This window comes from Bos mutus, chromosome 12, assembly GCF_027580195.1.
Source record: "Bos mutus isolate GX-2022 chromosome 12, NWIPB_WYAK_1.1, whole genome shotgun sequence".
NCBI classification, from domain to species: domain Eukaryota; kingdom Metazoa; phylum Chordata; class Mammalia; order Artiodactyla; family Bovidae; genus Bos; species Bos mutus.
Window position 1 is genome coordinate 80015600 of NC_091628.1, and position 27309 is coordinate 80042908.

The 27309-nt window shown below is 46.7% G+C and overlaps 1 protein-coding gene across 2 annotated transcripts in view; it reads left to right on the plus strand.

Annotated features, from left to right (window-relative positions):
* Positions 1-27309, plus strand: part of TMTC4 (transmembrane O-mannosyltransferase targeting cadherins 4) — a 59078-nt gene that overhangs the window by 24142 nt on the left and 7627 nt on the right. For both annotated transcript variants that reach the window (XM_070380774.1, XM_070380775.1), the window contains 10 exons: positions 6639-6736; positions 10155-10247; positions 10477-10641; positions 11982-12184; positions 13791-13962; positions 14051-14182; positions 19643-19722; positions 19875-19982; positions 20075-20216; positions 26273-26387. In XM_070380774.1, the coding sequence (XP_070236875.1) occupies positions 6639-6736; positions 10155-10247; positions 10477-10641; positions 11982-12184; positions 13791-13962; positions 14051-14182; positions 19643-19722; positions 19875-19982; positions 20075-20216; positions 26273-26387 (1308 nt within the window). The remainder of the gene's footprint in view (positions 1-6638; positions 6737-10154; positions 10248-10476; positions 10642-11981; positions 12185-13790; positions 13963-14050; positions 14183-19642; positions 19723-19874; positions 19983-20074; positions 20217-26272; positions 26388-27309) is intronic.

Here is a 27309-nt window from a genome sequence, read left to right on the forward strand (position 1 = left end):
GACTTGGATTATAAAGCCGTGTAGATCATTTCATGGATGAGCTGGGCCTCTGAGCATGTGACGCTGACAGTGCTGTGTGGTAGGAAATACAGTATGAGCCCTCAGGTCATCGCAAAATTTCTAGTAGCCCATGTTATACAAAAAAGAAAAAACCAGATTAGCTGAATTTTAACAATAGATTCTTAGCCTAATATATCAAAAATATTGTAGTTGTAACATGTAATCAGTATACAGATTATGAGCTGTTGACCTTCTTTCATATGGAGTCTTCAAAATTAGGTAGTGAGTTTGATCCTTCCAACATGTCTCAGTAGGGACCAGGTAAATTTCAAGTGCTCCCCAACCACTGTGCCTCCTCTTGGACCGTGGTGGTTTAGAGTTGGTTTTCCTGAATGTAAAGCCTTTGCTTGGTTTATAAACGAGCCCTGAAATTACCATTGTTGAGAGGTGACCTGCCTTCCTGCTAACTTGTTTCAGTTGCGTCCGACTGTTACGACCCTGTGAACTGCAGCCCGCCAGGCTCCTCTGTCCACGGGATTCTCCAGGCAAGAATACTGGAGTGGATGGCCGTGCCCTCCTCCAGGGGATCTTTCTGATCTAGGGATCGAACCCGGGTCTCCTGCCTTGCAGGCAGATTCTTTATTGCTGGGAAAGTGACACTCATATTTAATAATCACTGAAACTGAAAAAACTTCTTCAGCACAGAATCATTGTCGTCCTCTTTTACATGTTTCCATACTGGAACCAAACCAGAAGTATAAGGAAAATTAAAGAGTAGGATGCTCCCAGAACAATTTGCTGAGGATTTGAGAGGTGGAGGGAGCCTGAGTCCCTTAAAGAAACTTGGAGTTTGAGCAGTGTGGTGGAATTATGAGGTGAGATTAGAGAGAAGGCCGTCAAAGAACTTGGAGGTTGTGGTTTTTTAATGTGTTCTTCTTCTTTTTTTGGTAAAATCTCAGATTGAGCCATCTAAGGAGAAATCCATTTTAAATTCCAGGCAAGTGGAATGTGAGTCTTGGGGTAGTTTACCTTTGTGTTCACAGAGTGCTTTCAAGAGCAGTCCTTTGGGTGTTTTAATGGAGGAACTGGGAATTTTTTTCTATCCAAAACTACTGAGCCGTGGAGGGCGGGGTGGAATTAATCCATGTTACAGTCAAGTAAAACACAAGCTAATTCAGTTTTTGTAGGAAGAAATGTAAAATGATCAAGGGACTAAAATGTTAAGATCAGGGAACATTACACTGGGAAATCATAGTATGTATCAAGACATCTGAACACAAACTGTGGGAAGAGAAGCTTAAAAAAATCAAATTCCGCTAAAGGGATGAGGCGGGAAGCAGTCCATTTGGTTTTTTTGTTTTTGGAAGGGTTTTTTTGGCCACTCCATGTGGCTTACTGGATCTTAGTTCCCCAACCAGGGATGGAACCCATGCCCCCTGCAGTGGAAACCCGGAGTCCTAATCACTGGACCCCAGGGAAGTCCCTCCATCATGGTTTCTAGTGAACTATTGAACCTGATGCCTCGTGGATATGAAAACAACGGCTGGGTCTGAGGTGTGGGGTTTTCAAGGGCACAGGAGCCAGGGTGGGAGACTCCATGGTAATTAATGTGTTCATTTATAATTAAAGGGTATCTATTTGCATATAAGGGACTCCTGGGTGGCTCAGTGGTAGAGAATCCACCTGCCTTTGAGTCAGGAAGATCCCCTAGAGGAGGAAATGACAACCCACTCCAGTATTCTTGCCTGGAAAATTTCATGGACAGAGGAGCCTAGTGGACTATAGTCCATGAGGTTGCAAAGAGTCAAACATAACTGAGCACACACACATTTGCACATAAACTGCTGATACGAGCAAATCCCGAAAGTGGTTGGCCGCAGACTCAGCATGACGTGTCACAGGAGGAAGGGCTGAGGGAACACCCTACACTGAGAGGAGAGGGCGAGCCCTGTGGGGTCCCCTCCACCTATCTCTGTCGTGCGGCAGAAGGCGTGGGATGCCGTGCTCTGGCGTGATGTGGAGTGAGCGTGACGCCGCTGCTTGGCCTGGACCCCTGTGCTTACCTGCTAAAACTTGTGGGACTTTTCTCAAAATCACATCCTAAGAGGAATTAAGTGATCCATTAGCTTTACCTCTACTTTGGCCATATTTTTTTAAAGGTCTCAATGCCTTGGTGTCTATAAACACTTGTCTGCTGCTGATTGCTAGCAAATGCTCAAAGTAAAAGTCACTCAGTCATGTCCAACTCTTTGTGACCCCATGGGCTATATACAGCCCATGGAATTCTCCAGGCCAAAATACTGGAGTGGGTAGCCTGTCCCTTCTCCAGGGGGTCTTCCCAACCCAGGAATCAAACCAGGGTCTCCTGCATTGCTGGTGGATTCTTTACCAACTGAGCTATTGAGGGAAACCCAAAGAAAATAATAAATCCCAATAAATATATGAATACCCCAATGAAATCATGTCTAATGTAACAGGAGTATTGGGGTTGGGGCTCGTAATTGTGATCTCTTGGTGTTACATGTATAGTGTAATTAATTTCTACGAGTGGAATTATCCTTAGTTTGCTTGATGGAACTAAATACTCTGATATACCATGGTTTTCAATAAAGACAACTTGGCTTCTAGGCACTGTGCCACCTGGGATATTGGAGAGATGCTGCTCAGGACGGTGGGAGGCAGGTAGAAGGCAGGCATGAGCTCACTCGAAGTTAAAACTGAAATGGACTATCCGTTCTCGAAGTCACAGCCATGTGGCCCCCTGCCTGCAGCGTCTTGGGAGGGATTCCCACTCTGCCATCACTGCCAGGGAGATCACAGGCACGACCTCCTGGAAGCACTCCAGCTGTTCCTACATTATGGCTCTATGATTTGTCAGTTCTTTGCCCCTCCTGATAGGTAATCAGGTGCCCCAGATTCTGGTGCTTGGAGAAGATGCTCCAGTGAGCCAGGCCTGGTACCCAGGATGCAACTATGAGCAAGCTTCCCCCCGAGGTTGATGCTCCTCAGCCTGTGGCATCAGAATCACCTGGATGGCTGGTTAACAGGCTTCTGGTGAGGCTCCACCCTCGAGTCTCTGAGTCCAAGGGTCTGGTTGGGCTGGGGGGCCTGAGCATCTGCCTTTCTTAGAAAATCCAAGGGCAGGCCCACACGCTGTGAGTGGCACTAGTTAGTTTAATGGTCTCCACTGGGCGTGATCCCCTCCCACCCAGGACATCTGGCAAAGCCTGATGTTTTGGGTCATCACAGCTGAGAGCTAGGAGGGCTGCTGGCTTCTCGGGGGGCGGGGCGGTAGAAACAAGGGAGGCACCGAGCATCCTACAGTGCTGAGAACTGGCCCACGTGTCAGCATTTGTAGTGAAGTATGAGAAGAACACGCTGGCAGATTGTGCTGAGGGCCGTCTAGGGGGCTACCGCTGGGCCTGACTTAATGTAGGGGGTCAGTTAGGGGCACCGTGGTGCATGGGACAGACCCTGCTACTGGGCAGTCAGGCGTGCACACAGTAGGACCATTTTCTGTTGTTGCAACTGTGAATAAAACAAGTGAACCAGAAGGGAGGCTGCCCAGGAGTGTAGGTTACACAGCCTAAGTGACCTTTGACGGCCACAGGATTCTTCTGGGGCGTTCTAGCCTAAGAAAAGGGAACATGCAAAGCCCAGTGAGAGTAGATTGGCCTGTGTGCTTGGAATTTAGACCCAGGGAACCTGGAGAGGCTGTGTCACCCCGTAAGGAAGGCCTTAAGTGCTGTTTTCAGCATTGGGACCCCTTCATCCTGTCGACGGCAGGAAGCAGCAGATGAGAAAGACTTAAAACAAGAGTGCTGGTTGATTCGGGACAGTGGAGTCCAAATCAGTGAGGCTTTACTGCTTTATCAGTCAGTTGGGCTGGTGAAAAGCCTTCGGGTGCCTCGACTGTACAGCCAAATAAAACTTTTTTGTATTCTGTCAGTTCTGCCTGTTTGTACATTAATCCCGGAAATCCGACAGAGATTCCCAAGAAAAGCTGAAAAGATCAGACAGTGTCAGCCTGTATGTCCTTTGGCTTGACTTCCAGATCTCCAGCCCCCGAGGCCTATGTGTGAGTGAGGACGTTTTCCCAGCCGACTGGGCCCTCAGACAGCACAGGGGTCAGTCCTGCTCACAGTTTGTTGAGAGTCCAGAGGGCTTGGCTGGGTGCAGCCCCTCAGCATCCTGAGAGGAGTTTCCAGCCACACGTGGAAAGCTCCAGGTTAGCAGCATCCAGACCCCGCAGCCGATCCCGGACAGGGAGCCCAGGACTTTGGTCTGGGGCTTTGCTGATGACGCCCAGATAGCCACTTCATTCAGGATGCATCTCTCTGTTTCCCTGTCTCTCTCACATACGTACCTTAATTGTTGGTTTTCTGCTCAAGCAGTTTAATGAGAACTACGGTATATCTTGTCACCGCATAGTGAGCTTGGAACATTTTGGTGACATCGTGACAGATCAGTCACCCCCTTGCATCAAAGCCCCATTGGAGACCCTCTCCCTTGAACCTGGGGTGGTTTTGCTGATTTATGTGCAACAAACAGTGACTGCTTTCTGTGGTCCCAGCAGTCTACCAAGGTTTTTTGTTTGGTTTTTTGATGTTTAGTTTTTAGTATGGTTTTAATTCATGCACATAGTTTTTAAAAATGTACATTGTATGAAAGGTTTTGCAGTGAAAAGTAAGACTTCTTCCCTCTCCTATCCAAATTTTTCTTCTTAAAGTTGTTTAGAGGGAATTCGCTGGCATTCCAGTGGTTAGGACACAGGCGCTTTGGCTGCCAGGGCCTGGGTTTGATCCCTGGTCAGGGAACTAAGATTAAGCTGCATGGTACAGAAAAAAAAAAACAGTTTAGAAACTACTGGAGTTGGTTTCCTAAGTGTTCTCCAGGGATATGTTTTGCATGTACAAGCAACTTTTATATGTAACTTTCAACACAAATGGGCAGGTATTTCTCGTATACCTTTTTTCTCACTCGAGTAGGGAAGATACAGTTATTGTTGCACCCATTTTATTGATGAGGACGCTGAGGCTGCAGAAGTAACTTGCTCCAGGTCACGTGGTGAACGGTGGTGCTGAATTTAGGCCAGGAGTTCTGGTTAGGCAGAGCTGACCCAAGACCCAGAGGCACCTCCTCCAAGCAGGTTCACTTTGCCCCACCTCACACTTAGGTCTTTATAAAATGTTTGTTCACCATCGACCTCGGTGAGGAGCTGAGGGCCTCACAGAGAACAGAGAGGAGTATCGCACGTGCCCTCTCCTCTCCTCCTGGGAGCAGGTCAGCTCTGGTCCCGGAATTGCATCCTCCACACCCTCTGCTGGTAGAGAGCAGACCCTCTTTCCTCAAAAGGTGTTCAGTTCAGTCGCTCAGTCGTGTCTGACTCTTCGCGACCCCATGAATCACATACGCCAGGCCTCCCTGTCCATCATCAAAAGGTGTCCAGGGACCATCGATCATTCCTGGAGCCCAGCCTCACCCAGAGCAGGTGGCTTACTGCCACAGTCACATTTCTGCTGAGGTTTCGGTTTCCTGTTGATACTTGAGTATCCGTGCAGGTGCACTCAGTGGTCCAGCATCCTTCAGAACTCGTCCACGCTGGTAGCAGAGCAGGTGTTCTTAAGGCATCTGGGGTTCAGAGAGCCCAGACTCCACCTGGAAGTGGTAGACGCTCTCAGAGCAGTGCTGGATCCCGACCCCGGGAGTTGTAGAGGTTCTCAGAGCAGAGGAGGGTAGCCAGATGCAGCGCCTCCTCCACCAGTGGGAGTCCTCGGCACAAGCTGGCAGAACGGCCTGTTAGGTGACCGGTGGGCTGGGAAGAAGGACCTCGCCCCTGGGAACTCTGCCTTGAGATGTCTTTGTACCAGGGCTGCATTGCAATGCCTCCTGAAGGCTCTGGGCTCCTGCTGGGGGACCCTTGAGAAGGGGATGTGTATGCCACGAAGAGAGTGAAAGTGTTAGTGACTCAGTCGTATCTGAGTTACAAAAAAAGTCCAAAACGTCCAGCTCTTTCCGAACCCATAGCCTGCCAGACTCCTCTGTCCATGGAATTCTCCAGGCTAGAGTACTGAAGTGTTGCCATGCCGTCCTCCAGGGGATCTTCCCAACCCAGGGGTCAAACCTGGGTCTCCTGCATTGCAGGCAGATTCTTAACCAGCTGCTACTACTGCTGCTGCTAAGTCACTTCAGTTGTGTCCGACTCTGTGCGACCCCATAGACAGCAGCCCACCAGGCTCCCCCGTCCCTGGGATTCTCCAGGCGAGAACACTGGAGTGGGTTGCCATTTCCTTCTCCAATGCATGAAAGTGAAAAGTGAAAGTGAAGTCGCTCAGTCATGTCCTACTCTTAGGGACCCCATGGACTGCAGCCCACTAGGCTCCTCCATCCATGGGATTTTCCAGGCAAGAGTACTGGAGTGGGGTGCCATTGCCTTCTCCGTAACCAGCTGAGCTACCACCATCTAACCAGAAATGTGGATCTAACACACTGGCCCACAGAGAAATGCCATCCGAATACCAAACTGTGTTTTTAAATGGTGACTGTCGAAGGTGCACACTGAGAATTTGAGTTCCAGGAGCTCCCAAGACTGAGCTGAGTCGTGTGACTCTGTGTTTGTCATTTCTCCTGGTCGGCAGCTAACAAGGAGGGGACCCACTCCACGTTCTGGGTGTTGCTGAGCATCCTCCTGGGAGCAGTGGCCATGCTGTGCAAAGAGCAAGGAATCACCGTGCTGGTAAGACCCCAGGCACCTTCAGTGGGGTAGCCCTGCTCCCTACACCCGTTTCCCTCCCGTGAAGACACTGTGCACTGCCCTCCGGCGGGACCCCTCTGCTGTACCCCTGTTGCCGGTCTTCAACTTAGCCGCCTCTGGACCGGTTACAGGTGCCACCATGCTCCCGGTGATTCAGGTGGGAACTGAGTGTCTCAGTTGATTCATTAGAGCTGGTGGGCACGGAGAAGGGACACGTCTGAAGAGCAGGTGACTGGCCCCTGTGGAGAGATCCTGGAGGAAAGAAAGAGCGTTGTGGCCCTTCTGGGGTGCTCTCATGTTGCAGCAGTCCTAAGTACAGCCATGTTGGGACCCTACTGCTGTCTCTGGTCCTGATTAACAAGCACTGGTGTGTGTTATGTTACATTTGCCTTCGTCCGGAAATGTCAGGGGGAACAGGAGAGGGCTCTGAAGAGTCCAGATGTGCGCCCCCTACGTCTGATCTGAGTAGAAGCCCCTGGAAGGGAGAGGCATGGAAATGCACTCTTTGTCTGTTCTAGCTAATTTCCTGCCTTACATTATCAGTGGGAAACTAAGACATTAGGGATATGGGGCATGCCCATGTAGGAAGCTCTGGGAAAGGATCTTCCTTTCCCAGGTCCAAGCTCTTTGGGGCTGGACACCAGTTGAGGCAAAGATAAATGGTTTTATTGGATTCAATCTGTACGATTAAGGTCAGCTAGCTAGGAAACAGTATAGAAAGAATTGCTGTGCAAAGATACTAGAACTTCATGAGTTACTTTTTTAAAAGATTGCTCTAGACCAGTGTTTCTGAACCTTGGCATTATTGGCATTTGAGGCTGAATCATTCTTTCTTTGGGGTGTGTCCTGTGCATCATAGGATATTTTAGCAACATCCCTGGTCTCTACCCACTAGATGCCAGAAGGACACCTCCTCCCTCAGTTGTGACAACCTCAAATGTCTCCAGACGTTGCCAAGCACACCCCCCTGGTAGGGGGTGAAAATCATTCTGTGAGAACTGCCGTCCTGGAATCTTGCTTGTCTCAAAGTGTGGCTTGAGGACCAGTGGCGTTGACACCATCTGGGAGCTTATTAGAGATTTAGGATCTCAGACCTCCCCCTGCCACAGGCCTGCTGTGGCACCTGCATTTCACAAGGCCCCCAAGCGACTCCCACCTCCATTAAGAAAAGCACTGAAAAATTAGGTTGAATTTTCATGTATAAAGATAGGGTGATGTTGAGCAGGTTTCCAAAAATCTGACTAGAATGTGGCCATTTTGATGACGCGTTTAAATGGGAAGGGAGAGAGCCCAAGACTCGTGTTGGGCTCAGTCCTCATGACAGCCTGACCGCATCAGCACTGGGTGACTGTCCTATAGCTGCTCACAGGCAGAAAAACGCGTGGCATAAGAAGACAGCGCAGCTCAACAGGGAGCTTCCTGCCTTCTAGAAAATGGTTCACACCCGGGCAGAAGTGGTCCTCTGACCCAGGACAACCATGCATCACACGGGTGAATAAAACGAGGATTCTGTGAAGTGATTAACCCAGCGCTGGCCTGTGTACTGGATAATTAATGGCTCCCAGCATGTATGGGGGTTGCTGAGGAGAGATGTCACCCTTGTGCTGAGAACCACAAATTACCACTGGCTTCTGACGACTTATGATTGATCCTCTTTGCCATGAAGCTCTGTGTTCGAAGGCCCCATGTCATAGAAGGGCAGCTTGAACCATCCATACAGTGTATATTCTGACCGCTCTGCCTGGTTCCAACAGGGAGTTCAGCTACATGGCGTTGTCTACAGCAGCCACATTTATGGAAAGTCCACTGCAGGGTAAAGGGTAGAGTCCAGGCCAGATGAGCCCTCAGCTTGTAACCACAGGTGTCAGAGCTTTAAGAGCAGCCATACCTACTAGAAAGGAGCTGCGGTGGTGCTGCTGGAAGCTGTTAGCATCAGTGCAGCTACAGTATCACACTTCCTAGGGCCAGGGGTTTTGCATACTTGGAGTTATTGGTCATTCCCCTAAAAGTCATGGGTAGAGTTGGTCTTGATTGGAGTTACTGGCCTTTTCCCTAAAGGTCATGGGTAGAGGTGGTCATAATTGGAGTTATTGGTCATCCCCCTAAAAGTCATGGGTACGGTTGGTCTTGATTGGAGTTACTGGCCTTCTCCCTAAAGGTCATGGATAGAGGTGGTCATAATTGGAGTTATTGGTCATCCCCCTAAAAGTCATGGGTAGAGTTGGTCTTGATTGGAGTTACTGGCCTTCTCCCTAAAGGTCATGGATAGAGGTGGTCATAATTGGAGTTATTGGTCATCCCCCTAAAAGTCATGGGCAGAGGTGGCCATCCTCCACACAGTGGGGCTCTGCCATCCTCAGGGTGGTTTCCAGTACTACTCCAGACACCTCCATCATCTCCTCCACAGCCAACTGGATGGGAAACCAAGGGTGGGGTGTGCTCTGGTCTGTGCCCAAACCTCCAAGAGGTGCCTAATCACTTCTGCCCACATCCCATTGGCTAGAACTCAGTCACATGACCACGCTCCCCTGTGGGGCTGGCTGTGTGCCAGGCAGGAAGGGAGAGCTGGTGGGTGACGAGGAGTCTGAGCCTGGGATGTCTCTGCAGCCCCACCAGAGTCTGTATGTTCTGTTCCCTCTCTTCCAGGGCATATGCCCTCATCAGGCAGCACCCCAGGTTCCTGAAGTGTAATTACTTACATGGCTGGGTTTTCAAGGTTGCTGGCTGCCTTATCGTCTTAGGCATGGCCACTGCACAGGTACTGGCTCTGCTACAACTCTGGGACAGTTTTAGGGGAAAAAAAAATGGTAAGGGGGGCCTCTGCAGAACTTCTCCTGGGAGCCCCAAAGCTCTAGCTCTCCTGCATCTTATCATACTCTTGCATGCAGGCTATGGACCTGTGACTAACAGGGGATTTACCAGATGGCAAATCTGATGGGACTTTCTTGGTGGTCCAGTGGTAAAGAATCAGCCTGCCAATGCAAGGGACACAGGTTTGATCCCTGGTCCGGGAAGATTCCACATGCTACAGGCAACTAAGCCTGCGCGTCACAACTATGGAGCCTGTGCTCCGCAACGAGAGAAGCCAGTGCAATGAGGAGCCCACACACCACAACTCCAGAGTAGCCCCGCTCCCCACAACTAGAGAAAGTCTGTGCACAGCATCAAAGACCCAGTGTAACCAAGAATTAAATAAATAAATAAGTAAATTTGATACAAATATCATGAGCTAATTTCATAGGAATCATAGGATTTGTTTTGTTTTTAGAGCTGAAGAGATTATCTATGGTGATCTAATCAGGACACTTCTCGTCTAGATTCTGCAATAGAATTGTGGCGTATCCTGGCTACCTGATCAGTTAGGCTGTCCCATGGCTGATTCCTTGCTTTGCTTTCTTAGGGTCTGAATGCCATCTTTGACATCTTGGTGATAGGCAAACTAAATGTCCTGGAAATTGTCCGGAAGCTCCTCCGTAAGGACAGATCGTTAGAGGTGAGTATCTGCTTTTGTCTCCAGCTGAGATGTGGAAAATGTCACGTACCCGCTGGCTTAAAACACCATTTTCAAAGTACTTCGTGCAACTTTGAATTCTAAAACAGGCAGCCTTTTAAAGCCCAGTGTCAGCGAGGTTGAGCCAGAACTGCTGCACATTTATACCTGGCTTGGCCACACTTTTATTTGAAAAATCCTCAACACTGGGGGCCTTGCGCTGTCCTTTCAGAGCCCTGGCATGCTCCGGACAGGGGGCCTCCTCTTCAGAATGACCCTCCTGGCTTTGGGCGGAGCCGGGGTGCTGTATGTACGCTGGAAGATCATGGGCACCGGCCCACCCGCCTTCACCGAGGTGGACAACCCTGCCTCCTTTGCCGACAGCGTGCTGGTCAGGGTGAGTCCCATCCTCCACTGGGTCATCTTTGCCCACCAAGATCCCCAGGTCTTCCCTCCCTCCTCTTCCTCACCTCCCTCCCCAACATACCCACAAAAGCCCCCCTTAATCAGAACACCTCCACGGGTGTTTCCGTTCACCAAGGAAGTTCTAGGGTGAAACCAGGTTTTTATCAGGGCTTTGAGAGGGTGTAAAGTCTTTGTATTTCCTTGTGGCTCAGACGGTGAAGAATCTGCCTGCAATGCAGGAGACCTGGGTTTGATCCCCGGGTCAGAAAGATCCCCTGGAGAAGGAAATGGCTACCCACTCCAGTATCCTCGCCTGGAGAATTCCATGGACCAAGGGGCCTGGTGGGCTGAAGTCCATGGGATCACAAAGAGTCAGACACGGACTGAGCAACTACTGTTTTCACTTTCACTCTAAAGGAAATCAAGAGGAGTGGCTTAGAAAACGTCAGGTTTCTTGCCAGACTCCTTAAATTGTCCCCTAACCTACTTTTGGTATAATGGAAATTGACGTGTTGAGGTTAGGATAAAATATAATATTGATGGTATCTTTCTCCGTTTAGCACGACTTTTTACAAGTCGTTTGTCTCTGGCCGCACTGAGTCTGTGTTCTGTGCGGCTGTCTCTGGCTGCAGCCAGCCGGGGCTGCTCTCTAGTCGCAGTGCACGGGCTTCTCATTCTGGTGGCTTCTCTCGTGGCGGAGCACCGGTGAGAGGCGCACAGGATCAGTAACTGCGGCACACGGGCTTCATTGCTCCGAGGCATGTGGGATCTTCCCGGACAAGGGATCGAACCCGTGTCCCCTGCATTGGCAGGTGGATTCTTATCTACTGTACCACCAGGAAGTCCCTAGTGGTGGTGTCTTTAAAACTCTTAACGCTGTCCAGACTTTCTTGTCAAGGTTTGCTTTTTCTGAAGGCAAGGTTTCTTAGCTGTGCATTTCATACAGACAGAAATCTAAGACCATAAAACCCTCTGCTTATATCGTCAGACACGTGAGAGACCCCTGGACAGCAGGTTTCCTGGGTCACGGACTTGGGGCATCAGTGAATAATTGGGACATAACATCCCCAGAAATATAACAAATGTAAAGCAGAGTCTGGTGGCTTTACTGTATTTTTTTATCTATTAAAAAAAAAAAAAAACCTCAATGCATTTAGTCAACTGCACACTTCAGCCTAGTGCCCAGGGCAGAAAGTAGCAACATTTTATTTTATACAGCTGGGCTCCTTGAGCAGAAACGTGAAGGCCTCCAAAGGGAAGCTAGGAGAGATATATATATGTATTTTTTTTCCAAGTTCAGTATCACATGTTTGTTTTTCTTTTGACTGGCAGGCCATAAACTATAATTACTACTATTCATTGAATGCCTGGCTGCTGCTGTGCCCTTGGTGGCTGTGTTTTGATTGGTCAATGGGTTGCATCCCCCTCATTAAGTCCGTCGGGGACTGGAGGGTGATTGCTCTGGCAGCACTCTGGTTCTGCCTAATTGGCCTCATATGCCAAGCCCTGTGCTCTGAAGACAGCCACAAGAGAAGGTAAGAGGCCGAGCTGAATTTTAACTTCCGCACTGGGTGGAGTCTGAGCGTGTTGCTAAATCCAGCACTGCGGATCACCGCAATGATTGTGTGCAAGGACGGGTGTTTCAGTAGAGATGCACATGTCTGGGCAGGATGAGTTCTGTCTACTCGGAATCCATGGCTGGCTTCAACTCGTGGGGAGTGGACTGGAGGGGGCGCCCGATGACTGCTTCATCTCCCCACCTCTCCCCCATGATGTAGCATTTTGAGATCCTTCTCGCCATAGGTGGTAGAGAGTAATTTATGGTCTGAACAGAGAGTGTAATTGATGTGTGTTGTGCCCATCTTTTCACAATTCCCCTTCAGAAAGCCCTGGTGGATGCGACAGCGATTCCTTCTCTTGTTATTTGTACAAAATAAGCTGCCACCCCAAAGAGACTTATTTCTCACCAAAAAAAGCAGGGGGCAGGGGGAGGGAAGATTATTGAGAAAATAATTGGGAGGAAAAACCTGTTTTGTGGAAAAGAAAACTATTTAAGATGATTTCCTTTAGGCATAAGTGTTTCTGGAATTAGATGAGTAATTTCTCAAAATAAATTCAGTTTTGAGTTTACCCTGTGCCTTAAATTGGTTCGTAATTCTAAAGGGTGACAAACCTCTGTCCCAATTGGCTGTGCATGTGCCAGTAGGATTTTTCTACCACGATAAGCACAGGTTTGTGGGAAGGAGCTATCAAATTTGACCGGGCTTCTTTTGTTTGGTTTTTTAATTGTACTGAAGTGTAGTTGAGTTACAAGGTTGTGTTTAGCTTCTGCTGTGCAGCAGAGTGGCTCAGTTCACATATGTGTTCTTTTTCACAGTCTTCTCTGTTCCCATTTATCGCTGGATTTTGAATATAGTTCCGTGTGCTGTGCAGAAGGACCTTGTTGTTTGACCCAGCCTCTGATTCACCCTCTTAACATCACCTGGGACTCTGGGAATGCTTACCTGCTTCCACAAGTGTCCTGCTGCTCTCAGCTTTCTTTTTGCTCAACTGAAATTTACGCTGGAGCATCCCCAAATGATATGAGTTTATTTCAGATCTTGTAAAGTTTAAACCAGTTAAGTGACATTGCTGCTGCTGCTGCTGCTAAGTCGCCTCAGTCGTGTCCGACTCTGTGCGACCCCATACACGGCAGCCCACCAGGCTCCCCCATCCCTGGGATTCTCCCAGCAAGAACACTGGATACATTCTGTTAAATGTCAGGGGACTAAATTGGACTAACTGGGACCAATATCCCAATTAGCCCATTTGGGCTAATATATTTGACACCTATATGGTTTGAGATATAGTTAGAAGCAGGCAAGTTCATAAGACTGCTCTAAGTAATCATTCTAACTTTATTCATGTGAACGTGTGGAGTTCTAAGATTTATTCTTATGCTTGATGCTAAGTAGCCTTAGTAAGATTTTTCTGTCTTATCCTAATGGTACTCAGTTAGACCCTCTCTGCTGATACCTCTTCTTAACTGCTGGCATGAAAAAAAAGAGAAAAAAGGGAAGGGGTGTCTGGATTTCATGTAGAGTAGAACACTTTTCTTGAGAATTCTAAAAGTAGCCATTCTAACTACTTCTCATCTTCCAGGATCCTCACGCTGGGCCTGGGATTCCTCATTATCCCATTCCTTCCCGCGAGTAACCTGTTCTTCCGAGTGGGCTTTGTGGTGGCTGAGAGGGTCTTGTACCTCCCCAGCGCCGGCTACTGCATGCTACTGACGTTTGGATTTGCAGCGCTCAGTAAACATACGAAAAAAAAGGTATTGGCCCAGCAAGGTGGGTGCCGTTCCTGACCAAGACGGTGGGTGGGTTTACTAATGACATTTCCTGTGTCCCTCTCTTCTTAAGAAACTGATTGCTGCTCTCATCCTGGGAATTTTATTCCTAAACACGCTGAGATGTGTGGTTCGCAGCGGCGAGTGGCGGAGCGAAGACCATCTTTTCCGAAGCGCCCTGTCTGTGTGTCCGCTCAATGCCAAGGTATGTTGGCTGCCACGCTTTTAAGTTCGATAGCTGAGTGAGGAGAATCTGGAATATGACCTTGGTCATAGACTTGGAGGTTTTCTTTTTCATTCTTTTTTTTTTCCTTTCATGATCTTGACAAAGTTTATTACAGTTACACTTCAGCCAAAATAATTAAAAAGGAATCGTTAAATCCAGACAATGTCAGGGAAATAGCAGATTTCTTAAACACGTTTCTATTCATCTTCCAGTTGGTCCGATCATGGATCAAGGTGGTGGCAAGGTGGGCAACTCCATGCATTCAGGCTCAGGTCTGGGGAGACCGACAGTCAGACCTCTTAGAGCACACTTTTTGAAACATGCACTCCAGCCTCCTCCAGTCTATAACTGGAAGATGATAATACCTACCAGCGGACAGCAATTTGGTTTAGGAATTTAAAGGATGCTATGTGGTGTGCAGTACGCACGTTTCCATCACCTGTGGCTTCTCTGCCTGGAATTGTTTTTGCCAGATTAGGTAAAAATAAAATGCATAGACTCTAAAATGGGCAGTGTTCTTGTTGACACGGTCTGGTAGGAATTTGTTTCACTTGTATCCTTGATGAACTCCATCTCTTCACTTACCCAGCTGTGCGTCTTTGGGCAAAATGGTTTTGAACATTGAACGGCCTTATCTGTGACAAGGAGGGGCACCATGGCTGTCCCCCGGGCTTGTCGTGAGGCCTTCATGAATGTGGTCTCTGAAATGCCCTGACATGGTACTTAGAAAATGGTAGGTGCTCAAGAAATGTTTGTCTTCATAGGCTCCTTTTAGTATCAGCTGTTCCATTACATGAAAAGAAGGGAATGATACTTGCTCAAAAGGGGAGGCCGCGGAGTTAGGTGAGAATATTTTCTATTAGGGCTTCCCAGGTGGCGCTAGTGGTGAAGAGCCCTCCTGCCAACCCAGGAGACATAAGAGACTCTGGGAGTTCAATCCCTGAGTCAGGAAGATCCCCTGGAGGAGGGCATGGCAACCGACTCCAGTAGTCTTGCCTGGAGAATCCCATGGACACAGGAGCCTGGTGGGCTACAGTCCATAGGGTCGCAAAGAGTCAGACGCGACTGAAGCAACTTAGCATGCATAGAGCATTATGTGATTAATAATGATGTCTTTTGGTGTCATTAGGATTGGAACTTCCTCAGATACTTAAAAGCGATCCTCTTTGGAGCAGGGGCAATAGAAGCACCATGAAGTTCTATCTCATTTCCACGTTCTATGCTTAAGAGAAAGCAGTGATTTCAGGTGAAACTATATGAAGAAATCTAATGAATAGTCGATGTCTTACTGTGACCCTGGAGTGAAGGATAGTATTATATAAAACGTGTTGACTCCTTGTTTGTATTTCCCTTGGTTTAAAAAAATCTGTTCGTATTCTGTAGTTAAGAGGCTTAGATAAAAGAGTGAATTACTTCAGCCTTTTATTGTCAATTTGATTTGCTGACCTAGCCATTTATGTTATGCTACTGAAAGTAAATCAGCCTGTGATTTAATTTCATAAATGTTAATAGGTTTGCTTTGTTTTTACTTTTCTGTTTGAATAGCAGTGATTACCCCTTCTATTTTACTTCTTCCCCAGAAGGAACTCACACTTCTTTGTAGAGGTTCTGTCATTAATTTCCATTATCCTCCCTCGAAGGCTTTTAGAGAGAGGTTATTATGTACCTTAATTTTCCAAATGGGAGACACTGAAGCATAGAAAGATGGAGCTGACGGTATCTGGGTTAGTAACTCAGATGGTAGGTAGAGACCTGGTATAGTTCTGCACCCAGATTACCCTGGGGAACAAGCGGGGATGGGACCGTGTGATGTCTGAGCCCACATGGCTGCCCCAGTGAGCGATTTCATATATCACAGGCTAGAAAACTCAGGGGCTGTGCAGACGGACACCCACACAATCGTGTGCCTGTGGGTGCAGTTTTCGTCTTTAAATTTAAGACATACACATAAGATCTCATCTTCAAAGTGCACCCAATAGTGACTAGCCTTTCCAGGAACATTTTTTAGTGATTCCATTCAGTATAGGGTTTCCCTGGTGGCTCAGACAGTAAAGAATCTTCCTGCAATGCGGGAGACCTGGGTTCAGTCCCTGGTTTGGGAAGATTCCCTGGAGGAGGGCATGGCAACCTGCTCCAGTATTCTTGCCTGGAGAATCCCCATGGACAGAGGAGCCTGGTGGGCTGCAGTCCAGGGGGTCGCAAAGAGTCAGACATGGCTGAGCAACTAAGCACATTTAGTATGAGCAAGATAGAGTTGGTTTTTTGTTTGTTTGTTTTGGGTTTTTTGGTGGTGTTGTTTTACTTGGGACTATAAATTGAAGTGTATCAAAATTCTCTACACTTTTTTTTTTTTTCCCTTGGAAAAAAGCTAGGTTGATTTCAGGGAAGAGATCTCCTTTAGGATGATTTCATTCAACTCTATTGCAGGAGATGCATTTTCTGCACTCATTCCACTTTCCATCCACTGACTGTTAACTGAGCAGTTGGCACTCTGCCGTAGACCAGGCCCAGATTTACAAATGCGACCATGCTGAGCCTGGTCAGGCACTGGAATTACCCACAGTGCCTTGCATCTGGTAGGAACTCCTGGTATTAGTAACTGAACTGAGCCAAATAGAAATTAAATTCCTACTACGGATGAGATACCAAGTATCTGATTATACTTGCAGCCATTCTTCGTTTTTCGAGGCTTGAAAGTATGTGGCATTTTATATCAATCCTGGGATACAATGTTAAAGTTTGTTAAACAATGAAAGGGATCATTTACCACAATGAGGTATTTCCTTAAGGATGAGGCAGGGGGGGTTATAGGACTTTTATGTGTTTAAAACATTTTAACATCAAGTGTTAACAGGAAATTTGAAACAGTGGTTTGAGCACTGTGTTGAATGTGCCTTCTTCCCCTATGGATGCTTTCACTTCGTTTGTATTTACATGTCGTTGACTGGGGGTCTTATCTGTCCTGGTTCGTTGCCTTGGCGTGTGAATCACAAAGACTGGAGGGAAGGTTCAAGGATCAGCAGGCTTTTTCAATCCTTTACATTCCATGGAAACAAAAATCATTCTTTAAACTGTTTTAAGTAAACTGTTTCTGAGCGTTTTGCTTTGGTTTTTCAAGTGGATTTTCTGTTCAAATATGTCCCTGCATATAACCCATAGGATAAGGCTGGCCTCTGCGTAAGCCTGTTCTCCAGTCGTAATTATGAGCAGCTTGCCTTCTAGGCGGCTCTCTGATCTTTAACTGGTTCCACTGACTTCACTGCAGTCTGATTCTGCAGAGGCACCCTCCTCCCTCTGCTGATTTCCTGGTCTAACAGAACAACAGCTCTACTGCAGAGGGCAGTTCAGCTCTTTGAGCATTTGATTGAGAAAACAGAATTTCCCAGGAAGTGGCAGGAGCTCGCTGAGTTGAAGTCTGTGTAGGAGCTGTGTTTGTATTCCGGGGGCCATAGGCACATCCACATTCACAGGTTGGAGTCTCCCTTTGTGTGCGGGACAGGAGTGAAGTTAACACTTCCAGGCTGGGGCTGGGGCTGGGACTGGGCCAAACCCAAAATCAAACCATTTAGAGCACACTTTTCCAAACCCATGATCCAGCCATAGCCTTCTCCAAGCTGTAACTTGAAGACGGTGATACCTATGGATAGACAGTAATTCGGTTCTGGAAGTTTATATAGTGTGCTGCACAATATTACACATTTCTGTCACCCATGATTTTCCTGTTTTCTGATTCCTTGTGTGCAAGGAGATAAAAATAGAAATACAGACTTTAAAATTGGGAGTTAAAAAACAAATCTCTGCTACATATGTGCTTAAGGAATATCGCACTGTTCTATACCCTTCTAGAAATCTTAGTATTTTTTGAAGATTGATGAGGCAGGATGTGGTTATACTTTTAGAAGGGCTTTTGAACGTTCAGATATAATGCCACCTGACTATACTCAAGCCATTACTGTAATTCACCATGTATCAGTCCGCCGCTGTTGCTGTTCAGCCGCTAAGTCGTGTTCGAAGCTTCGTGACCCCATGGACTGTAGCACACCAGATTCCTCTGTCCTCCACTGTCCCCCGGAGTTTGCTCAAATTCGTGTCCGTTGAATCAGTGATGCTATCCAACCATCTCACCCTCTGCTTTCCTCTGCTTCCCCCATCCCCAACTCTTTGCGACCAATCCCTTTGCCACCCTGCGAACTGGGGCCCACTAGGCTCCTCACCATGGGATTCTCCTGGCAGGAATACTGGAGTGGGTTGGAATTTCTTCCTTCAGGGGACCTTCCTGACTCAGGGATGGAACCTGTGTCTCTTGCATCGACAAGTGGATGCTTTACCACTGAGCCACCTTGGAAGCCCTTACATCAGTATACTAGGGCTGCCATAACAAGACACCATGGACTGCGTGGCTTAAACAATAGACTTTTGTTTTCTTACAGCTCTGGAGGCCTGAAGTCCAAGACCAAGGCATCAGAGGGCTGGCTTCTCCAGAGGCCTTTGTCCTAGGCTCGCAGACTTCTTGCTGAGCCCTCACGTGGACTTCCTGTGGTCTTTCCCCTGTGCGCGGGCATCCCTGGTGTTTCCCTGTGTGTCGCCGTTTCCTCCTCTTATAAGGACACCATTCAGATTGGATCAGGGCCCAAAGAACCTTGTTTCAACTTAAGGACCTCTTTAAAGACCCCGTCTTTCAATTCAGTCACATTCTGGGGTACGAGGGGCTAGGACTCCAACATGAATTTTGCGGTCACAGTGCAGCCCGTAACACCCCAAAGAAGCATTATTTTACCTGAAGAGAAATAGCAGAGTTTGTGAGTGGGTCTAGAAGTTGCCTTGAGCAGCTGCCCCGTCTTCATCTGGCCCCCTCAGAAATGGATGTGATGCAGGGAGAAGAAACACAGGCTTTGGAGCCTGGGTTCAAATCCAGCACCACAACCTTGGATAAGACGCTTAGTGACACCAAAGCAGCGCGTCAGCACCTGCTGGTCGCCTGTGTCACTGTCATTATCATCACGCAGCACTCACCAGGTGGGTGCATTTCTGTAGCATCATCTCTGAGACTCCTATTGGCCTTTACATTGTATGCCTCCAAAAGGAACGTTTGATGATGGAGAAATACTTGTGACCCGTTTCCCTGGTGGCTCAGTGGTAAAGAATCCGCCTGCCAATGCAGGAAGGAGATGCAGGAGACATGGGTTCAATTCCTGGGTCAGGAAGATCCCCCGAGGAAGGAAATGGTAACCCACTCCAGGATTCTTGCCTGGGAAATCCCATGGACAGAGGAGCCTGGTGGGCTACAGTGGGGTGAGCGACCATGGAGTCGCCAAAAAGTTGGACACAACTGAGCGACCAAACAACAATTCTTTGCTTTCAGTTAGAAGTATGATGGGCCTCCCAGGTCCAAACGAAGAAGCCTGGCAGCCGACAGCCAAGGTTTTCCTCTCTTTTCAGGTTCACTACAACGTTGGCAAAAACTTGGCTGATAAAGGCAATCAGACCGCGGCCATCAGATACTACCGGGAAGCGGTGAGGTACTGCGAGCGGCTTGCCGTTTTTACAGTATCCGTGTCTTACTGTAACTTTCTAGCGCTAAAAATCTGTCCGCGAGGACCTCTACTTTAGGTTTGCCAGTGCCTGAGAGCTGGGGGAAGACTGCGGGCTTGGTTTCTCTTTTCACTTCCAGATTAAATCCCAAGTATGTCCATGCCATGAATAATCTGGGAAACATCCTGAAAGAAAGGAACGAGCTTCAGGAAGCGGAGGAGCTGCTGTCGTTGGCTGTACAGATACAGTAAGCGTCCTCTTACAATTGTGTTCATGGCGAGGATGGGCGCTCCTGCCTCCTGGGGCTGATGCTTTCTTTTTGCCTCGTTCACCTTCCAGGCCAGACTTCGCTGCCGCGTGGATGAATTTAGGCATCGTACAAAACAGCCTGAAGCGGTTCCAAGCCGCGGAGCAAAGTTACCGGACGGCGATCAAGCACCGGAGGAAATACCCGGATTGTTACTACAACCTGGGGCGTCTGGTGAGCTTACGGTGCCCTGCCGCTGCGGAGGAAAAGCGTGACTTTGTTTCCCCTTTATACAGTTATCATTGTAACGTCTGTTTGGTACTTGCCCTCTTAGTGAAGTGAAAGTCGCTCAGTCGTGTCCGACTCTTTGCGACCCCATCCATGGGATTCTCCAGGCCAGAACGCTGGAGTGGGTTCAGTTCAGTTCAGTCGCTCAGTCGTGTCCGACTCTTTGCGACCCCATGAATCACAGCACGCCAGGCCTCCCTGTCTATCACCAACTCCCGGAGTTCACTCAGACTCATGTTCATCGAGTTGGTGATGCCATCCAGCCATCTCATCCTCTGTCGTCCACTTCTCCTCCTGCCCCCAATCCCTCCCAGCATCAGAGTCTTATCCAGTGAGTCAACTCTTCGCATGAAGTGGCCAAAGTACTGGAGTTTCAGCTTTAGCATCATTCCTTCCAAAGAAATCCCAGGGCTGATCTCCTTCAGAATGGACTGGTTGGATCTCCTTGCAGTCCAACACCACAGTTTGATAGCCTGTTCCCTTCTCCAGGGGATCTTCCCAACCCAGGGATCGAACCCAGGCCTCCCGCGTTGCAGGTGGATTCTTTTCCTAGCACTATATCCTCAGTACTTTGGGGGAAAACAGAGATTGATCAGGAAGAACCTAGTCCGGCCTCATAGGATTGACTGTCACCAGGCAGAAGAAAGTGATTAGGTCATTTGAAATATTGTATTACTTCAGAAGAAGCAAAACTGATTAAACTCATTCAAGTGAAAAAAACAGAACGAGTGACTTCCCTGGTGGCCCAGTGGATAGGAATCCACCTGGCAATCCAGGGGACACAGGTTCGATCCCCTGGTCAGGGAAGATCTGACGTGCCGCAGAGCATCTGGCTTAGTTTCCACAACTGCTGAGCCCTGAGCTCTAGAGCCTGGGAACCACAGCCACTGAAGCCCACACCCCCTGGAGCCTGCGCTGGTCAACAGGAGAAGCCAGGACAGTGAGAAGCCCTCGCCTCAGAACGAGACAGATTCCCCCACTCACCACAGCTAGAGAAAAGCCTTAGCAGCCATGAAGACCCAGCACAGCCAAAAATAAGTCATTTCTTTAAAAGACACTTAAAGAATGAGAATAGCAACACCCATTCTTGCCCTCTACATCTTAGGAAGTCCTCTCACGTACACTTATCTCAGTTGAAGGTAGCTATTTGGTTTCCTAATATGTGGGGTTTTTTTTAAAGCTCTAATTAGAGAGCAAGCCAACTCGAATTAGCCAAGTTTAAGAGATCATAAAGGCAACAGGTTAAACTAAGGAGTAAATTACAATTTTTCAAGTCCCTTTGTGCCCTGTAAAACGGTGTTCCAAGGGGTTACTTCCTGATAAACATTGGCTTCTCTGTTTTTTAAAACACGGATAAAAACTGAAATTTAAAAAAACAAACCCATAATGTGATTTCTGAGCTTTCCTTTTTTCCTGTCTCAAGGGATGGTTCCCTGCGTTTTTACAGGGAACCACCCCTCACCCCCATAAAAGAAAGCTCAGGAGCCCACAAAAGGGCTTTGAGATTATTTAATGGAAATTTTGGTTACTAACCCACTCCAGTATTCTTGCCTGAAAAATTCCATGGACAGAGAACCCTGGTAGGCTACAGTACTTGGGTTGCAAAGAGTCAGACACAACTGAGCAGCCAACACACACACACACACTCACTCACACACTCATACACACACTCACACACACACACACACAAATAATCTGGTCTTCTGTATCGTTTTCTTGGAGAGAGGAGAGACAGTACAACTTCTCTGTAATGATATCAGTAGAGACCAGAAAATCCAATCACATATAATGCAGGGTAGATTCTTACAAAGCTCATGAAGTGAGAAGGAGGTCTGGAAGCAAGTTGGCTGTTATCCAAATACCTGCCTTGGTGGTTATGGCAGAGATTACTGTTTACTGTGTCTGCACCAGGACTTGCATTGATATAGTATTCTTGAGATCCACATGAATTCTTCTTTGTTTTCCCCACTGTGGCTTATTACAGAATATTGAATATGGTTCCCTGTGTGGTACAATAGGACCTTGTTGCTCATCCACTCTCTGTATAATAGTTTATATATGCTAGTTCCAAACTCCCAGTCCGTCGCTCCCCCAGCCCCCACTCAATTCTTCTTTGATTCCTTTTTGTTCCTCTTTTTTGGAGGCAGCTCTTTTTTCTCATTATTGTTTGTGAAGTGAGTGTATCTGCCTGGAGTCCTGGGTTAATACTTTAAAGCTCTAATACTTAGCAGTCTTCTTCCTTCCTGCAGTAGCTGCCAGTTGCTGCAATTCCTTGGGGTTTGCAAAACTGAGAATTTATGGTAAATGAGCCAAGTTAACGTTCAAAGAAAGGAAGATAGAATATAAACTAGAGGATTCTAGCGATGTGCTCCAGGCCCTGGAACTCATCCCCACTCTCACGCAGAAGATCGTCTGTAGTCTTAACTGTATGGAGACCTTCTGCCACTCTCTGTGTATTGTTTACTAATTGTGCTACCATGAAGTAATCTTCTTGCATTCTCTCCTGCCAACTGTTCTTGCTTATTTAAAGATTTTGTCCTCTATTGTGGCTTAATTATCTAGCTTTTGCCTGCTTGACAGCTTAAAAGCATTAAGAGCTTAATTTTTAAAAGCTCAACCAGTATATTTATATATTAGCAAATAATAGGGATTTAACGTAAGAGTTTCTGTTTGGAAAAAAAAAATCCTCCTTAGTCACTCTTTAGTAGTGGGAGACAGAAATGTGTTTTGATGTCTGGATCTAGATAAGAAGGGAATATAATGCAGTTCTCATGTGACATAGGAAATGGGGAGGAGCTGGAGTATTTGGGACCCTGGTCTCCTGCATTGCAGGCAGATTCTTTACAGTCTGAGTCACCAGGGAAGCCCTTATTTGGGACACATCACTGATATCAGAGAACTATGGTAATGGTGACTGGACACAGTTCATTGTGCAAGGACTGACTGTATCAGTCAGGATCCATTCAGGAAAACCAAACCATGCTAAGTATGTTAGAGAAGAGTCAGTACGAGGAACGGCTTATACAGTTGTTGGAAAAACACTTGTGGAAAAATGATATTAATTCGGGGAGTAAAAGGAAACTGTGTGGGGTTAGGGGGACAAGCGGGATGAGGTGGTGCCCCCAGAATTTAAGAGCTCATGGAAGGCAGCACATCTCAGGAATTACCATCACCTGAAGACTGAGATGTGAGATGTGAGAGTTGGTCTATAAAGAAAGCGGAGAGCCGAAGAATTGATGCTTTTGAACTGTGGTGTTGGAGAAGACTCTTGAGAGTCCCTTGGACTGCAAGGAGATCCAACCAGTCCATTCTGAAGGAGATCAGCCCTGGGTGTTCATTGGAGGGACTGATGTTGAAGCTGAAACTCCAATACTTCGTCCACCTGATGCGAAGAGCTGACTCATTTGAAAAGACCCTGATGCTGGGAAAGATTGAGGACAGGAGGAGAAGGGGACAACAGAGGATGAGACGGTTGGATGCATCACTGACTCAATGGACATGAGTTTGAGTAAACTCTGGGAGTTGATGATGGACAGGGAGGCCTGGCGTGCTGCAGTCCATGGGGTCGCAAAGAGTCAGACACAACTGAGCGACTGAACTGAACTGAAGACTGAGATGGTGATAGAACAACCACAGTCCAGCCCTGGGACTGTGGAGGAGGGGACATGACCACTGTAGAGATGCTGCCAAGGATAATAAGGAAGGAGAAAGCAAGAATGGGGGACAGGGCTACTCCTTGTCCAACCAGCTGATCATCAGTTGTGACTCCTATTGGCAGAGACTTAAGTGGGAGGAGCCATGTAGCAAAGCAACCTGGGAAATGTAGTTTGCAGAGCATAGAAAGCTAAGCAAAGACGTATTAGGAAAAGAATGCTTATTTACCTGTTTACTTTCTGGATGAGTAGTTCTTGTTAAATCACCATTTTTCTTTGTTTCACTTAAAATGCATGTTTACTTTGTATAGATGCTGTAAAAGGCAAGTGTGTAAAAGTGTTAGTTGCTCAATCGCGTCCACTCTTTGTGACCCCATGGACTATATAGCCCACCAGGCTCCTCTGTGCACAGGATTTTCAACACAAGAATACTGGAGTGGGTTGCCATTCCCTTCTCCAGAGGATCTTCCTGACCCATGGATCAAAACTGGGTGTCCTGCATTACAGGCAGATTTTCTACTGTGTGAGCCAGTTCAAGGCAAAATAAGAGTAAATGTTATCTGGTTCAGTCAGGTGTTACTCTTTAATAAATAGTAATAAATAATAAAATACATAAAGAATGTTCATGTAACGAAGTTATGCTGGTTTTCCTGAGTGCTTTAGAAAGAATGTCATTATGAGTCTTGTCCATGTGACTCAAATGCATGTTACTTGCTGGAGAGAATTGGGTGAGAAATCAATGGAATATCAAATATAAAGAGGAAATTAAATGTTGATATAATTGACTTCCCTGGTGGCTCAGATGGTAAAGCATCTGCCTACAATGCGGGTGACCCGGGTTCAATCCCTGGGTCGCAAGGATCCCCTGGAGAAGCAAATGGCAACCCACTCCAATACGCTTGCCTGGAAAATCCCTATGAGTCTTGTCCGTGTGACTCAAATGCGTGTTAGTTGCTGGGGAGAATTGACTGAGAAATCAATGAAATATCAAATATAAAGAGGAAATTAAATGTTGATATAATTAGGCAACCTAAATTATTTGGAGTTTTTTAACTTTACATATTTCCTCATTTAAGGGCTAAACTACTTTAACTAGAGTTATGAGTCTCATGGGAGATTTCAACACCATCTTTAGCAAATGGATATTGACAGATATTTCCGTAATTCATTCAACATTTCTTTTTCTGGCATAATATGTCACCTATTTGCCGTGTGGGTCACAGGGCAAGTCACAGTGTTTCTGTTGTTTAAGGAAAAGACAGACTTGATAGTAAATAAGGAAAGAGCCTTAAATTCTGATTAATTGTCATCACATGCACTTGGTTTGCAGTTAAAGGAACCATGTCCATTCAGTTGAGATGTGCATTTGAACTGAATTAGAGGGCCAGGCAAAGAATCTGCCTGCAATGTGGGAGACCTGGGTTTGAACCCTGGATTGGGAAGATGCCCTGGAGAAGGCAATGGCTACCCACTCCAGTATTCTGGCCTGGAGACTTCCATGGACTGTATAGTCCTTGGGGTCTCAAAGAGTGGGACATGACTGAGCAACTGTCACTTTCAGAGAGGGCCAGAAGGTCACCTGCTAAAAACTCCCATCACTTTCTCCCTCCGTGTGCTTTTATTAACTATGTAAATTGAGAACTAGCCATTTTATATTCTGTTATCAATGTTAGCATTCTCTCTCAAAAGACAGCAGTATATCATTCTCTCCTTCCTGAGGGAGGCAAACAGGCTCCAGATTGACAAAGGGATTTACGTTCTTGCTTAAGACTTTTCCAGCGAGTTCATAAAGTATGTCTGGTATACTCACAGTTTCATAGGAAGCTTAGATAGAGGCAGGAAGACCATTTTTCACAAGGTGAGCTTGACACATGGAGCTTAATCACATTAAATGTTTTGTTTGCCATTTAAAATAATACCTTAAATAATACCTAGACTATATGAAGTCTTTCTAGAAAAATACTAATGATTTCGTTTTTTTCCTTACCTCTCCTCAGTAGTATGCAACATAATCTGACACCTAGAATCACTAAGTTATGGGTTGTAGTTACAAGGTTGTAGGCTGAGGAGCTAAACCATCTGGTCCCACTCCCTGCTCTCCCATATCTAGATGTGGAACTTTGGGCAAGTTACTTCCTCTTTGTGTGCCTCAGTTTACTTCATCTGTGAAATGGAAATAGTTCTCTTCATCCCTGAGATTGTTTGGAGAATTAAATGAGTTAATATGAAAATTTGGAAGCTCGATACATGCACGTTTGGTTTGGTTTGGGTTGGTTAGATCTTGGAAAGAGAAAGCAAGAGAGAATTGGAATATTGATTGATTGCCAGGAGTCCGTGCTTTCTTTTCAGTACGCAGATCTGAATCGTCACGTGGATGCACTGAACGCGTGGAGAAACGCTACCGTGCTGAAGCCAGAGCACAGCCTGGCCTGGAATAACATGATCATACTCCTCGATAACACAGGTGCGGAGTAGTGATTCAGTCGGTCCCAGTACCGCACCACTGGATAATTAAGGAATAGAGATGATTGTGTTTTAATAGTATGTTGGAGTTTTTTTTTACATGAAAATAGGGTTCAGTGTTTTGCATGGCAAATATAAAATCTAGAACATGGAGTTTCCTTTGACATACTGGAATGTGAATGTTTGGGAAAGTGACCCTTTGCTTAGAGGTGGTGTTGAGTAACGGGGCCAATGTGCGCTGACGTCTCGTTTCATCTCGAGCCTGTCATGTGACAACGGGCCTCATCTAGGATGCCGGAGGTTCCCAGAAACAAGTAAGGATGCCTTCCAGGCTTAGGAAACGGACGGTGCTAAGTCCATGCTCTAAAGTTCATGGATGATACCCAAAGGAGATGCCCTCAAACCCACCCTCAGAGATCCTTGTTTTTGATACAATGATAATAAACTTGATGATCTGGTTTTCTTAGCATGTGGGAGACTGAATCAGTTGGAAGTTTCTCTGTTCCCCAGTTTAAAAAAATCTAACCATCCCATAAGAAATGATAGTTTTCATTTGGCAGAATTTAAAGCTAGTCAGCCATCTGTACAGTGTGGAGAGAGAAATGCACTTGTTTCTAAAGGAAGTTAGAATGTGAGCTTCAATACTATAAATATTGGTTATTAAAGGGTTGCTGGGATATTCTTATTCTGCAGGCTTGTTTGCTCCTATTTGGGTAGACCTGGTATCTGGAGGGAAATTAAAATTAGATTTTACATGCTGTGACAGAATTTAAACCAAAACTGTTAGTATATTATATCAAAATTGTGCTGGGCTATCATGGCTTTGCAGCTGGTAGGTTGTGTGTGTGTGTGTTGTGTGAGTGTGTGTTTGTGTTGTGTGTGTGTTACATGTTCCACATTTATTTTATCACAAAGTTTACTCA